The sequence below is a fragment of the Equus caballus genome, chromosome 8 (assembly GCF_041296265.1).
Source record: "Equus caballus isolate H_3958 breed thoroughbred chromosome 8, TB-T2T, whole genome shotgun sequence".
NCBI lineage: Eukaryota > Metazoa > Chordata > Mammalia > Perissodactyla > Equidae > Equus > Equus caballus.
Window position 1 is genome coordinate 7,387,879 of NC_091691.1, and position 15,634 is coordinate 7,403,512.

General features: G+C 57.2%; 1 protein-coding gene across 1 annotated transcript; it reads right to left on the reverse strand.

The window, feature by feature from the left end:
* Nucleotides 1-4,823: 4,823 nt before the first annotated feature.
* Nucleotides 4,824-11,594, reverse strand: SLC35E4 (solute carrier family 35 member E4). The gene is made up of 2 exons (XM_001497797.5): nucleotides 10,259-11,594; nucleotides 4,824-5,802 (listed from the first exon to the last, which is right to left on the reverse strand). The coding sequence occupies exons 1-2, from the start codon at nucleotides 10,875-10,877 to the stop codon at nucleotides 5,369-5,371; spliced, it is 1,053 nt and encodes a 350-aa protein (XP_001497847.1). The 5' UTR covers nucleotides 10,878-11,594; the 3' UTR covers nucleotides 4,824-5,368.
* Nucleotides 11,595-15,634: the final 4,040 nt, after the last annotated feature.

Below are 15,634 nucleotides of genomic sequence, written 5' to 3' on the forward strand. Positions count from 1 at the left end.
ACCTGATGCCCAAAGTGATGGTACTAGGAGATGGGGCCTTTGGGAGTTAATTAGGTGATGAGGTCATGAGAGTGGAGCCCTCATGAATGGGATTAGTGCCCTTATACATGAGGCCCCAGAGAGCTAGCTCACCCCTTCCGCCACATAAGGCCACAACGAAGTGGGTAACCCAGAAGAGGGCTCTCACCCAAGACCGTGGCACCCGGATCTCAGACTTCAGCCTCCAGAACTGAGAAATAAATTTCCATCGTTGGTAAGCTACCCAGTCTGTGGAATTTTGTTATAGCAGCCTGAATGGACTAAGACGGTCATCTCGGTTCTTCCTTCTTTTTGGATTTCACTTTCCTTGTATGTATGATAAGGATTGAACTAGATCTGTGGTTTTCAAATGAGGTTCCTGGGAAATTTGGCAGAAGTGCCTCAGGAGTGAGGGAGTTCCTGGGTCCTCTAGGGCAACTCTACTTTGGCTTGTTTGATATTGGGCTCCGGCATAAGATGCATGGACAAGGGTTCCTCTGCCAAAGAAAGTTTAAACTCCGAAGAGAAATGCCCAGCCCGGGCAGCAAGTGCTGCTGGGCTGGAATCTAACCAGCTGGGATGCTGGCAGTGCTTAGAGAATGAAGGAGGGGGCACACAAGGGTTGTGGCAATCAGGAGGGAGCAGGAGACCTGGATGCTGGAAGGCTCCATCAGGCACAGGGAGCAAGAGTGGCTTCATATAGCTGGAGGGGTAACAAGGAGTGGGCTTGGAGACATCAGGGCATCCAAGACTTCACATACCAGACCAAGGAGCCCAGACCTTCTCCTGTCTGCAGTCGGGAGCAGAGGAAACAGCCTCCAGCCCTCACTGAGGAAGCATTTGCCAAGTGTCTACTGTGGGCCAGGATTGTACAGTGCTGTGTCAAGGAGGAGGCAGAAGTGTGGCTGACAAGATCCCACCTGGAGCAGGAAGCTCCCAGACTAACTCCCCATGGCCCCAGGCTGTGTTGTCCTGGATCACTCACTCAACAGACATTCCCTGATTTGGTAGCCAGCCTCAGAGATGACCTCAATGGTCTCCTCCTGCTGGTATTCACGCCCTTGTATGGTCAAAGGGCGAGGGCCCACACTGAATAGAGCTGACATGTGTAACCAATAAGATATTAGAGAAAGGATGATAGTAGAATTAAATAATAAATGAAGACATTAGAGAAATGAGCGTCACTTTTGAAATTGGGTCAAAAAGACATTGTGGCTTCTTGCTCTCTTGAATCACTCACTCTGGTGGAAGCCAACTACCGTGTCGTGAGGACATTTAAGGAGCCCTTTGGAGAGGCCCCCATGGCAAGGAGCTGAGACCTCCTGCCAACAGCCGTGTGAATGACCCATCTTGGAAGTGGACCTTCCAGCCCCCGTCAAGCCTTCAGATGACTGCAGCCCTGGCTGACAGCTTGACTGTAACCTCCTGAGAGACCCTGAGCCAGAACTATTCCACTAAGCCACGCCCAAGTTCCTCATCCACAGAAACTGTGAGATAATTCATACTTGTTGCTTTAAGCCATAATGTTTAGGGATAATTTGTTACCCCAAATCAATACAACTGATGCCACTCTGCACCGTGCTCAAGATACTGTCCCCACTGTCATCTGTTCCCCTGGACCACAACGATAGCTCTTCCCTGGTCTCCTTGCCTCCTGTCTCAAGCCTCTTCACCTTCCCCTCTACACAGGATCCAGACCAAAATGAAGGTTCGTTATCAAGAAATATTTGTTGAATATCATGGCCCTTGCCTGCTCAAAACCTTCCATGGTTCTCTATTGTATTTTGTGTTATTTCCAGGAAGTATTTGCAACTGAGCAGGAACAGTGTGATGGTTGAGTTTCTGGCATCCCAGAGCTGATTTGGGAGCAGAGTAGAGAGCAAGAAGAGTCCTTGTTTGCCCTGGCCCCCTGGAATGACAATCCAAAGGCCCCCTGGGGAGGGAGGGAGGGGCCCCCTGGCAGCTGGGGCTGAGACAAGGCATCAGCTTTGTTCTGAATCCACAATGGCAGGATGCCCAGCACAGACCCAGCTTCCCCAGCTTCCTCCAAAGCAGGGCAAGGGGGTGGGTGCTGGGGCATCCGTCCTGCTCTATTACCACAAGAGCATGCCCTGGGGGCTCTCGATGTTCAGGGGAGGCTGAGGGAAGGCGGGTAGCACTTCTTAAGGACCTGTTAGTTTTCAGGCACAATTGCTAAGCACTTGCCATGCTTTAGCCCATCACACCCTCCTGGAGCTAGTCAGAGTTAGGTTCTACTGCTGCTTCCACTTCCCACACAGAGGCACAGGAGGGGAAGGCCCTTGCCCAGGGTCACACAGCTTAGACATGCCAGACTAAGATTTGAACCCAGGTCCGACCTCTGTTCTTGACTAGTCTCTTCTGCCTACTCCTTCCATGGCAGGCACTGTGCCGGTGCTGGGGAGACAGCGGGGAGCAGGACAGTCATCTCAGTCCTCCCAGAGCCTGGTCCAGTGGAGAAGGGAGGTGATAAACCAGTTCTGAGAGTGGGATGTGCTCAGGGTCCTGCCTGGAGAAGGGCAGGGAGCTAGGTTGGCCTTTGGGCGCAGCTCTCAACTCAGCTTGGTGTGGGGCGGGGCAGAGGTGGGGGTGGGAGTGGGGAAGAGCTTCCCAAGGAAGGTGACATCTGGAGAAGGCTTCCCAGTAGGGACTGGGTACAGAGATTGAGGCTGGGAGAGGTGAAGTGACTTGCCTGAGGCAACAGAACTAGTAAGAGGCAGAGCCCAGAGGGACAGTGGCCCATCAATGGGGATCACCCGCTAAGCCCTTCCTGTAAGTATCCCTGTAGCCCTCACGCCCAACGACAGTGTGAAGCAGGGAGAGACCAGACAGGTCACACTGTGAGAAAGGGAGGCAGGCTTTCTGACTCCCAGTCCAGGGCAACTGGTGCACGCTGCTGGGAGGAGTGCTGGGGGGGCTTTAACTGTGACCTGGGGGGAATCACCTCAATGCTGGACAGTCCTGAGTCTGGTGACAAGCCAGCCCCTAGGTCAGGCACAGCTCCAATTTCCTCCTGCCCACCCCCACGACCACCGGCGTGGGGGCTGGCTTTGCTCTGACAGGAAGCTCACTCTTAAGCCAAACATCACACGAGACCTAGGAGCCAGGGCTAGAGTACAGCCGGGAGGCTCCTACCATGGCAGTGGCCCCCTCGAATGGGAAGGGTTCCTGGGTACCAAAGAGGCTCTGCCCCCCCAAAGCCATCTATCCTCTGTCCTGTCTGGCCAAGCCTCAGGGTGGAGCCTGGAGGTACCCAGGCTGCACAGGGATGGGGCTGGGCCAGCGGCATCTCTGAGTCACAGGGAGGGTGGGCAGCAAGTGACTCAGCCTGGGCCCACTTCCTTTCCTCAAGGCCAGCCTGGGTGGAAACCAAGGCCAGGAAACCCTGCGCCTGTCCTCCCCACGGCTGGGGCCTCTCAGGCCCTCGTTGCCCCCACCCTCAGCCTTGGGCTGACCCTTCATGCAGCCTGTCTAGCGCTGGCTGGCACCACAGTCCTCCATGACTTCTGGCTACGTGAAGGAATGAGTGATTCCTCCGAGTCCCAGGCCCTGTAGATCCCAGCCCCAGCCTGGTCTGGCACCATCCTCACACAGAAAGGGGAGACTGTCCCCATTTTCCAGATGAGCCTGGAGCCTCAGAGTGGATGTCAGACTAGCCAGAGTGACATGGAGTGACATGTCAGAGTGGATGACATGACTAGCCCCGGAAAGAGACCAAACCAGCTGGCGCCATCACCCCCTCTTCTCCCTTGGCCCTGCCTACCAGACTTCTGAGTGGAATCCTCGCCACATGGGTCGTCTGCCAATCTGCAGATATGGAAACTGAGGCTCAGAGAGGGGATGCTACCTACCCAAGGTACACAGTGAGGCAGGCAGAGCAGGATTAGGTCCCAGGTCTTCCTAATCCAGGCAGGGTCCTTAGGGTTTTCAACAGGCGGCCTCTAGAGGAGGCAGCTGGGTGGGGGGAGTTAAGCACAGAGAGCCAAGGAAAGGATGAGAGAGAAGTGATGAGGCTGAGTCCGGCCAGCCCGTCAGGGCAGCTCTGGGTGAATTCTAGGGGTCAGGACTACAGTCCTAGGTTCTCGACATGGCAGCCCTGCCCCCCTGCAAAGCCCCCGGGCCAGCCCTCCTGGCCCTCCCTGCTGAGTCCCACCCAATTCCTTGTCCTCTGTACCCACAGCCCTGAGCACAGACCTTGTCAAGCTTCTTCCTTCATCAGCCTTCCTTTTTTGGTTTTTCTTTTAAAGGAAAGCTGCACGTTTGCGTTTTCTCTCCCAGGCATGGGTTTAGTCATGAGAAGGGAGGACATATAGGAAGAAGAAACTAGACAGAGAGAACAGCATGTGGAAAGGCTCCGGTGAGCAGGCATGGTATCATGGGGGACCTGAAGGAAGTAGGTGAGGCTAGAAGGTGGAGCCCAAGGGAGAATTGAGACAGGGAGCCTGGTGAGACCAGAGGGGCCAGATCCTGAGGGCCTTGTGGTCTGGGGCAGGAAAGCAGCAGGGAGCCACAGAAGGTATGTGTTTTGGAAACACATAGGGCTGCAAAGGAAGATAGAGTGGGGCCAGAGCAGAGTAGAGAGGAAGCCATTGCTGCCATTCAAAAGATGGGCAAAGGTGGCCTGGCCAGTGGAGAGACTTCAGAGAATGGGGCTAGGTTGGGGACCTGGACAAGCCACAGTGGGTAAGGGAGGATGGTCCTCGTTTCTGTGTGGGTGGCCAGCAGCCAGTGGGTCCACTGCTCGCCCTGTATTTCCTTGGCTGGAACCCCGAGGAATGACACAAGTATACAAGCAAAAATAGTTTATTTGAGGACGGAAGACCCAAAATTGGGGGGCCCAGGGGTTAGGTCACAGCAGCTGCCTGGAGTTGGCCCAGATGACCCCAATTCCCGGGAGGGAACCCAGAAGCAAAGAAGCCCTTCCCTGGGCCCCCTAGCTGCCTCCCCCACTTCCTGGAGGAAGGATTGTGCAACCGCCAAGAATCATCGTTGTCGCCATCAGAACACGGTGAGGTTTCCAAAGTTTGGCCGGCAATTTTCAGTGTAGTAGTTGATAGTAATCATAATAATTACTCCGACAAGCACAGTGACTGTGCCAGGCTTGGACCCACCATCCAGTGGTGAGTAGGGTCTGTGATAAGGAGAGACAGGGCAGGGACAGGAGGTGGGTCTCTCTGGGAGTCCCATTCCAGCTTCCAAGGTGGCCCTTCCAGAAGGCCCCTCTCCCTCGCTGGCCCCAGCAGCTACCTGCTCTCCATTTTTCCCATGGCCACTGGCCGAGGCTGGATTCAGGCTGGGGCTGCCCCAGGAGGCTCCTGCCCTCCCCCAGGTCTCAAAGACCCTTGCCAGGTTGGTCCCTCCTCCAGAAGCCCCGGCGGACAGCCCAGGAGGCCACGAACTCGCAGTTGTGGTAAAGGAACATTCCTGAAAGAGTGAGTGCAATGCCCACGTAGCTGAGGGTGCTGAGGCGGCTGCCAAACAGGAGCCGGGACAGGACGAGGTTGCCCACAACAGTGAGGTTGCCCAGGACGTGAACAGTGAGGGCAGAGGTGAGAGCCAGCAGGGAGAAGCTGGCCAGGTTGTAGAGCACAGACAGGAGGCAGCTGAGCAGGATGCAGGCCCAGAGGCGGGAGTCAGTGGGAGCGGGTGGCGGTGCCACACCAGCCTCCAGCACAAGGGCCGCACCCGCCAGCAGGCAGAAGCTGGGCAGCGAGGTGGCGTACAACAGGGTCACCGCGTCCAGCCTCTCCTCTTGCAGCAGGGCACCTGTAACCAGGACAGTGGCCATCAGCACCCAGTGGGGAGACAACCCCCACTCAGCCGACCCAGGATGACCTCCAGGAAGTCTGCCCCAACCCCTTGGGGAGAGTTAGTGGCTCCCCCTGTGTAGCGTGACAATCCAGAATCCAGTCAGACTGCCTGGATTGTGACCTGTGTCCCCTCCTTACTAGCCGTGACCTGGCACTTAACCTGTGCAGGTCTAGCTTTCCTCACCTGCAAAGTTGGGTGGTAATAAAACATAATACGGAGGGTTGTTGTAAAGATTAAAATAGATAACGTACATAAAGCCTTTATAAGGTAAGTGCTCAGTCAATATAAAAAGACAAAATAAATAAGCCTGTTATCACCCACTTCAAAACACCTTCCACAGGCTGAAACAATACTCTGCTTGTGATATCCACATGATCAGAAAACATGAAATGTGGCTCAGAAATATAATCTTTGGGGGCGCCCCAGGCTCTGGAGAAAAATATTCCAGGTTCTTAACCGGCTTTGAAGGTTCTGCACCAAGTGGCCCCCACCCACCTGCCCTGGCCTCAGCCCTCATCACACCCATTACCCCACCATAGAGGGGGCAGGCCACAGAAGTCCCAGCTCTGCCATTTACTAGCTACGTGGGCTTTCCATTGGAAAAAAAAAAAAATGAGTTTTAAAATAATAAATTCTTTGAGTCAAATGTTCATTCACTTATGACCATTGGGATGACAAGGGAACAACAAGAAAGTCATTGTTTGCAATTGGCTGTCACTCCCTGTTTATAACTGATAATCAACATCTTTTGCTACCAGCACCGGGGCTTGTTGAGATGAACCCAGGACTAAGAGGAAACCTTTTAGCTTCGTAAGGAAAGAGAGGATCCTAACGCCTTGCATATGTGTGAGTGTGTGCCTCTATGTATGTGTGTACACACGTTACCACCAGGCAGGTTCACAAAGGAAGTGGTGCCCGTCATCAACGTCAGACACAGCTCGGGTGAAATGACAAGATTTGCATGAGGACAATGACGGTTTGGGGCCTTCTCCAAGTTTTAGTGGCGAGAGATGAGTAATGGATCCAGGCCCCCCTCCCAGGGCTCCCTGAGCCGCTATGCGCTTTCTGACACACATTTTCCAAAGAGCCACAGAGGTGCTTACTCATAGGCTATGCTTAGAACAGGGAATCTTATATTTCTCTCAATTTCATTCTGATATTTGGCTTTGTTCTCTAGGCAACAGTCCCTCCAGCTCAAGCATTTCTAGAAATGAACAGATAATTGGAATGCCTCCTGCTCATTCACTCCAAATTTAGCGCTGTTCCGAGCTGCCTGTGGCCTGCCTGTTAAGTGTCCGATCACTGGAAGGGGTTCAGGATTTCAGGTGAATTTCACCCTCTGTGAGGCAGCCAGGCAGGAAGGTCCTAACCTGCCCACCCAGTCCCTTGTGCCTGTTCTGCATCCCAGCCAGCCCTCTGCCTCCCCTCCCTGCAGCCCAGAGAAAGGGTAGTGATCTGCCAGAGGAGACGCCCCCCACTCGGGGCCCCCAAAATGCCAGCCTGTCATCCTGCCTCCTCAGCGACCCCATCCTCTGCCAGCCCCCCAAACCCTCCATTTCAACCTTGCCTTCTCCAAAGAGATTTTCGTTTCAGCATCTGAATACACCCAAGCTTCTGTCACACACAGACAAACATGTTCTCTAGACGCTGCTCCACTGGCTACTGGTGTAGCCCGTCTTCACTCCTTCACTAGCTGTGTGATATCAGCCGAGTCACGCTTTCTCTATGCCTATCTCCTTGTGTGTAGCATGGGAAGGTGACAACACCCCCCCTTAGGGGTGTGTAAGGTGCTGAGCACAGGGCCTGGTGCCCAGTGGTAACTGCTCACCACGGCAGCTGTCACGATCCCTCCCACTCTGCTCCTGCTGGCTGACACCCCGTGCCCTGGCGTGGCCTGTTTCCTGCTCCCAGAACGCCCTTCTGCTCTGGTCTATGAAGTGCTGGGCACGGCGTGGGCACACAGTGAGGGCTCAGCAAGGGTTCACTACTATGATTATATTACTATCAATGCTGCGTGCCTCCTCCCCAGGCAGCCTTCTCCGGGCTCCCCAGGAAGAAGTATCCGCCCCAACTGTACCTGTGCCCACTTTGGCTCTAGACTTTCTCCCCAGCCATTGTGATTTCTACTTCTGAGTGCATCTCCCCACGAGCCTGAGAGCTCAGAGGACAGGGATCGGTCAGGCTGCTCCCTGATGCAGGTGGGTACAGCTCAGGACAAGTTCAGCAAGCTGGCATCACCTCTTTCCCCACGTAGACCCCCTGGGCCTGCAATTGGCCCAGGTAGGAAGGAAGCTGCTGGCCCTGGGTGCCTGGGCCTTCCTCTTCCTGGATTCTCATCCCCTGATCCCATGGAGTCTGCTCTCAGGAAAGGAGCTGGCCATTTACACTCTAGTCTGAATCTGGCCCTGATGCCTTTCCTGGAACCTGTGGAAGTGGAAACCTCCTCAGATGCAAAACCCATCTCAGCCCCTGGCTCCAGTCTGCTCCTCCCCACCTCTGCCAGGCTCCTATCTCTGTTGGTGGGGCCTCCAGCCTCCTAAGCTCCCTCCTTAGTACACTGAGCCATGGAGCCTCATCAGCCTGCCAATCCTGCAGTCAGAGCCATTAATAAATCCACCACTTAAGGAGTACTGCCCTGTGCCAGGTCCCAGGCCAGGTGCTGGGGACATGAAGAGACCCCAAAGCCAGTCCATGCCCTCTAAGAGTTCCTGTCTGCTGGGAACCAAGTGGTCATAATACAGGGCATTTGGAGTCATGCTGGGGGAAGCAGAGGGCACTGTGGGAGTCTGGAGCAAGCACCCAACATGCCTCAGGGGCCAGGCAGTTGACATTTGGGAGAGAAGGAGGGAGCTGGCAGAGGTCAAGACGTAGCCTGAAGCCAGGCACCTGCTGCTCCGTGCCTGTGTGCCTGAAGCCTGGCTGCTCTCAGTTGTCCTGCAGGCCAGGGCTCCTCCTAGGTGAGGAGCACTGGGCCTCAGCAGGCATGGTGTGGGCCTTGAGGCTGGGCCCTTCCCAGCCCTGTGGCCCTGCCAGGGGAGGTGGGGGGCAGGGGGCCTGTGAGGTCAGGTTTCCCGCTGCCAACTCATGCCCAGAGCCCAGGTCCAAGCTCAGGCTCTAGCTCTCATGTAACCTGAGGGCAAAAATAGAACCGGGCTTTGGCCCTGCCACAGGGCCCAGGAGGATGGGGACAGGGCCTCTGGGTCCTGGCTCTGAAGAGGCCAGGGCAGGGCTGAGCTCTGACTTCAACCTTCCCTGGCTGCAGGGTGCCCCAACCCCAGCCCGGCACACTTGGAGAGCACCTTCCTTCTCCCAGGCCTGGGTCACAGGATCTCAGAGCTGGAAGGCAGGGAGAGCAAGAGGTCCCTGGAACTCCATCAGCTCCAACCCTCCTCCACTGAACAGATGGGGAGACTGAGGCCCAGACAAGACCTGGACCTGCCCAAGGTCACCCAGCAAGTATGAGCAAAGATGTGGCTTAAACCCAGGCCTCCCCACCCCGAGTGGGCACCCTGGCCTCCCCCACGTCTACCTTGGGTTGAGGCTAAGAGGGCAGGGATGGGGACTGTGACTCAGATGCCTCAGTAGGACAGGCAGGAAGGTGGCCTCCACCCTCAGGCAGAGTAATTTACCAGGATCCAGGCCTGGAACCTCCACCCCACCCTCTGCCCAGAGCCCGCATCCCCTTTCATCAGAGCCAAGGTCCAGAATCACAGAGACCAGGATTCCAGTCCTCAGAAGCCACGTGACCCTGGGCAAATCACGAACCCCTCTGGGCCTCAATTACATCATCTGTAAAATGGGGGTGATGATGGTGGTTGCCACGGTGACTCAAGGTCAACACTTAGCACAGGGCCTGTTACACTGCAACTCCTAGCAAACATCAGCCCTTCCTAGACTTAGCCAAACTCCCGGGCTTCCAAATCCCAGCTCAAGGCCTTGCCCTCTTGCTCTCTCCCTGGTCCCCGCTATCAGGCCTCCCTCTGGGTCCACAGCCTTAAGCCACATCACTTGGACAGCATGGAGTCTGACTGCCTGGGTTCAAATCTTGCCTCTGCTGCTCACTGGCCACATGACCCAGGGCAAGCCCCTCTACCTGTCAGATGGGGACAATATAGTGACTTCCTTGATCAGGGCAGTACGGAGATCCAGTGAGATAAGGGGCTTGACAAAACATGCAACACCTATCAATGGCGACTGTTATTAAATATTGGTTGGGCCTCTAGAGCCTAAGTTTGGGGCCTGGAACTCCCTGACCTACTGGCTCTTTCTGAGCCTCAGTTTCTGCCTCTTCCAAAGCCATGAGCCTCCGTTTCTTCTTCTGTAAAATGGGATGACAGCCATACCCCTCACAGGACCATCCAGCCACATACCCACCCCGATCCCCACCTCAGCCAGCGACTGGGGCACTTACTCTGCTGAATGGACTTGAGGCCACGGAGGCAGGTGGCTGCCAGCAGGAAGCCACAGCCAGCAGGGGGTGTCCGGAGCTCACCAGCCAGGCTGCAGGCAGCCCCCAGGCAGAGTGGGCCCATGGCGGCAAACTGCAGTGGGTGATGGCGGCGGCCAAGCAGCAGCGCCGACAGGGCCAGCGTGATCAGTGGCGTGGTGGTGGTGGCCAGCTGTGCCAGGTCCAGGGGCACCGCGCTCAGGCCCACATTGCCGCAGGCCATCGAGGTGCCGAAGGTGAGGCTGAGCAGCAGCACTTGGCGGCGGGTGCGGCCGGGCATGGGGCGCTGTGCCCCCCAGTGGCATGCCAATGCTGCCGCCAGCATGTGCAGCGCCGAGAGCAGCAGGGGCTGCCCGAAGCCATGCACTGTGAAAATCCACTTGTTGAGGCTCGACATGCTGGCTCCCGCCAGCAGCCACACTAGTGCTGCCATGGCCACCCGGGCCCGGCCAGGCTGCCCAAGGGCCTGGGGGGCATCAAGGGGCCACTCGGGGGAACCAGCCACCCGAGCATTGTCAGCCACTGCCACTGCCTCAGCTGAGGTCATCCTGCCATCATGGTGCTCCAGCCAGCAGCGGCACATCCGTACCAGAGGGGCTGGGGCAGGAGGTGTGCCCTCCAGTGACCAGCTCTGGGCCACCAGAGAGCCCCAGTTTGGGCTAGGCCAGATCCTGGGCCCTCAGATCCTGGCCAGGTCTCAGACAGGTGAGGGCACTGCTTCTTGTGCCAGGCCTGTGCCAGCAGAGGTCCAGGAGCTATGCTGACTGGGTTCCCGGCTCAAGCAGGGCAGAGCCCAGGTCGTGGCCGCGGGGATGCCAGGCTCTGATGCTCGAGCCTGGCCTAGTAAGCTCCGGGCACCTCTGCCCAGTGCCAGGTGAAATCTCCACTCTTCTCACTGCCCAGTGCCCACGCCGCGCTGAGATGGAATCCTCCTTCCTTTTTCTCTTCGGACCTTCTGCGTGTTCAGGCCGTGCCCAGACCTGGCAGGGGCGATGCGGGTTCCCGCGCCCAGTGGTGCCCGGCGGTCGCGGCTCGCTTCCTCCGACAGTGCCCAGGCCCTGCGGCTGGATGACACATCGGCCCGCGCTGCAGTCGCTATCAGGCGGCGAGCTCGGCTCGGCTCGGCTCGGCTCAGCTCCGGCAGGGCCTGCGCTCCGGCTCCGGCTCCAGCTCCCAGCGGTTTAGGCTGCGTCTCCGGCTGCCGCTGCGGCTCCGGCAGCTGCTCCCGCCCAGCTCCAGCCCGAGCCGGGCCGGCGGGCGAGGCCCCGCGCGCTCAGCCCCGCCTCCGCCGCCGCCGCCCGCGCCCCACCCGGAAAGCTGGGCTGAGCCCCGGGCACCGCCCCTGGCCAGGCCCCGCCCACCCCCAGAGCCCGGAGGCATGTCTCGCCCCGCCCCCACGCCGCCCGCTCGCAGCCCCTCCTCCATCGGCTTAGCCTTCCCTCCAGCAGCAGAGCCCCCCTAGCTGGAGTGGTCAGCCTCTCTGTCCCCCACTTCCCCCAGCAGGGGATCAGGCCCCTCCCTACCCAGCGCCAAGGCCAACCCCGAATAGAGACCAACACAGGGCGGGAGATTCTGGAGTGTCTTTCTGAGAGAGCCCAATGAAAACTCCCAGCCTCACAGGAGGCTCACTCCATCTTCAAGGACCTCGCCCCTTGGGAGCCCCCAACCCAGGACCAGTCTCGGGACCACCTGGTCTCTGGCCACAGTTATCCCGTGAGACCTCAGCACCCAGAAGAGTTGGACTACCGGGTCGCTTAAAGGCCCCTCCATCGCCCCTCCCTAGTCTCAGCACCTCCCCCCTCTCCCAGCCCAGGGCGGGCCCCCTCTGGGCGGGCAGAGGGAAGCTGAATCACCAGGGCCACCCACAGCTGCGGAAACAGGGTACTGCCTACCAACATCCACTCCCGGGCCAGCAGCCCCTGTCCCATTCCCTGGGCACTCAGAGCTGACTCATAGCTGGAATTCCTAGGGTCCACCCTCTGACCCCAGTCCCCAGCCCTAGCAGGACAAAGAGCCCTACGTGGGCTGGGAGGTAAGGCAGCCGCCACTAAGCCTTTGCCCTTGCCTGGGTCTAGGCTTTCCCATCTGATCAACAGGATGCTCTCTGAGCTCAGGTTTGCGTAAACAACGAGCTCCAGAGCAGGACAGGCTGATCCGGATTCCAACTGGGCCCTGGCTTCTTAGCTCTGGAGTCCAAGTGCGCAAGAACCAAGGCAGAATGCCCACCCCAGCCAGGTGCTCAGTGCCGGCTGCGAGCGTCTTTCCTGACGTTGAGCTTTCTTCCCTGCGGAAGCTCCTGCCCACTAGGGCACGGCTCACCCCTAGCCTGTTGTCTGACCAACAAGTCCTTGATGACAGCAACCCGTTTGGAGGAAGAAGACCTCAAAGGGCGACCAATTAGCCCTGTTCGAGGCGCCCTCTGGTGGTCAAACTACGGAATGGCTGCAAGTGCCTCCCAACTCGCACCACAATCATTGCACGCGGATGAAATACTCCCAGCTTCACCCGAGACCCGCTGAATGAGACGCGCTCCGGTGGGCCCGGGAATCTGCATTTTTACATTTGTCTCTGGTGATTCTGACACCCGCTGGAGCATGCATATCACTGCTGCAAAACCCAAACTGTATGGCAGGGGATTTCCAGGCCAAGGACCAAAATACGGGGGTATTTAGACAGAGTTTCTCCAGGAGAGGTTAGGGGAGGGAAACTGAGCCAGCCAAGAGAACAGCCCCCTTCCGTCCGCGTTTCCTGAAGAGGAGGAATCAGGGCCGCCTAAGGGTATATTCTTTGTGGGATTTTGTCAGTTTTCCAGTGTTCCCTTTAATAAAAAAACAATAATAATTTTAAAATGTAGTAAACACCCTGACCTTTTCAGAGCTAAGCTGGCGGGGAGTATTGGGCAGTGAAAATGTGTCTACACTTCTTCCAAGACTGTCACAAAGCGGCTCCCACCTGCCCCACCTGGTGAGGGGTGGACTATGAGGAATGCGGATTAACCAGGATGAGGGCAGGGTGGGCCTTGGTGGGATGGAGAGGGCTGGGGTGGAGGGCAGGCTGAGGGCGGAGCCCAAAGCAGGTGACCCAGCAGGTGATCCCAGATAGGAACCCAGAAGGGCCAGGGTGCAGAAAGACCTAACACCACTGGCTGCCAGGGACTGAGGGCTCCATCCCATCCACTCTACTCGGTTACCCCTGGAGGTGGGTGCCGACAGAGAGCTCGGCCAGGGGAGGAAGCAAAGTGCCCAGAGTTGTGTGACTTGAGGAGTGGCAGGGGATTTGGACCAGGTTTATCTGGCTCCAGAGGGCCAGTTTCTAACTGGCCTTGACCTTCAGGCAGTAAGGCTCTCCACAGGATATTCCCTTGAGGGAGAGTGGAGGGCGGGGCGCCCAGCTTCATGGAGGGCAGCAGCGGGCTCCTTGGCTCCATCCAGAAGCCCAGAGCAGCCTGCCCTGGCCCACAGGCTCCCCAAATCCCTCAGATCTGAGCGCTACCCTTCAGGGACTCAGGCCTCTGCTGAGGGAAGCAATTGATGCAGGGAGGGGGCCCTGGGAGGCACCAGGAGGGGAGAACCCATTTCCAGCAACTGGGCTGCGGAAGCTGTGGGATGGGCCTCTCCTCTTGTTGCTGCATGTCCCTAGACAACTCACTTTGCTGCTGGGGCCTCAGTTTCCCTATCTGTGATCTATGATGAGCTAGCTCACAGCCATGAACATGTGATGGAACCCAAGGCACCATCCATAGCTGTGAGTTTGGAAGCAGGCTGAGAGAGGGGAAGTGGCTCGTCTGGACTCACATAGATCTAAACACAGGCTAGACACAAACCTGGTCCCCAGTCCCCAAGGGAGGGCCTCTGATTACCAGACTCTTACTGTGGGGCCCGGCACTGGACATGACTGTCCTACACCCCTTCTCAGGGCCCCTACTGATTACACAAGACTAGACACCAGACCCAGCATGCATAGGTGGGCTATGCTGGTCAGACCCCTCTCCAGACTTTAGGACAAAGGCTGAGAAAGTAAGAGGGGGCTGGGGACACAAACTGGAAAGTGGCAGAGTCACTGGCAGGTCCACACTCAGATGAAGCTAAGCAGGAAGACGCAGAGAAGGCTGGTGGGTAGTGGAGGTGACGGAGCCCTGAGCCCCACCTTCCATTTCCCTACTGCCCTTGGCTGCCCCCGAGTTGGTGCGCTGGGTCTTTTCAGCAAACATCCTTTGATTTGAGCAGGATTCAGTATCTTCCGGCTCCTCAGAGCCAAATACACCCTAAGACTGTTCCTCTGGAGGTAGGCTCACATCCCGCCCATGGACCCTTGAAAGCCCAGTGCAGGGGTCCTCCCCGTGGTTACCATCCACCCTCTTTCTTGCCTGGCCTGAGACTTGCCACAGCCACATCTCCCCTATATGAGAGGGGTCTGTGGCTTCTTCAGCTGGTGTCTCAGGGGCTGGGGAGGCAGCAGGTCTGTGCAGTGGCAACTGCCTGAGGGCTTGGGTCAATGGGTGAAGATCTTGGCTTTGCCGCCTCCAGGCTCTGTGACCTGAGTCTCCACCCTTCAGTGACAACACAGTGAAGGGGAGAGTCCCGGAGCAGGTCTTGAGTCCTCCCGGGAGTGCCCCGACCGTGATGAAGGAAGGATGAGAGAGCTAGCACTCTGGGTTCTGGGCATAGACGTTTCACCTTCAAAATGGAGGCTGCTTTTTCATTTGACTTTCTGATACTTTCATGTTTGTTTCAGTGTGAAACAATTTTTAAATTGCCTACTTCCCCTACCTGTCCAGACCCTAAATATTTGTAACTGGCGCTCCAGGAAGAGGTATATGTTTAATGTGTGGCTTCAAGGACTCTTGTGTGCATCTCTGTAAAACTTGATGTGCTGTCTCTCAGCACGCCCCTCCAGGCACCCTTCCTAAGCTTGATGGGGTGGGGCGTGGGGTTGGGTTCCTTGGCCTGAACCCCACCTCCCAGAGGGCAGCCCAGAGCCTTGGGAGGCAGGGTCCCAGCACCATGGCTGCTGAGGCCTGGGGAGCTGCCCTCACTGCATTGGGGAAGACAAGGGGGAGAGCCCTAGCTTGAGGGTCCTGGGCCTCCAGTCGAGTGGGCTCTGCCACGTAATCGTAACAATCATTGAAGCCCCTACTTTTAGGTATTTGAGTGGGGGAGCCAGGAGGCCACCCCAGGCCAGGTTTATCTGTCTCCTAAGCCGCATCTGTCTGCCTGAAACCCACTGAAAGTGGGGGAGTCACTTTCCCTCTTAGAGCACCGCTTTCCTTATCTGTAAAGCAGAGATGAAAACGAAAATATCAGCAACCTCAGAATTGTGCGAGAAAGTGTCTAGCGAGTC

What these genes read in the sequence shown, in the direction of transcription:
- SLC35E4 (XM_001497797.5), bottom strand. Translation starts at nt 10,877, where the DNA reads ATGTGCCGCTGCTGGCTGGAGCACCATGATGGCAGGATGACCTCAGCT. An exon ending in CCTCAAGTCCATTCAGCAGA is followed by an intron (nt 5,803 to 10,258) that starts GTAAGTGCCCCA and finishes TCCTGGTTACAG; the next exon opens with GTGCCCTGCTGCAAGAGGAG.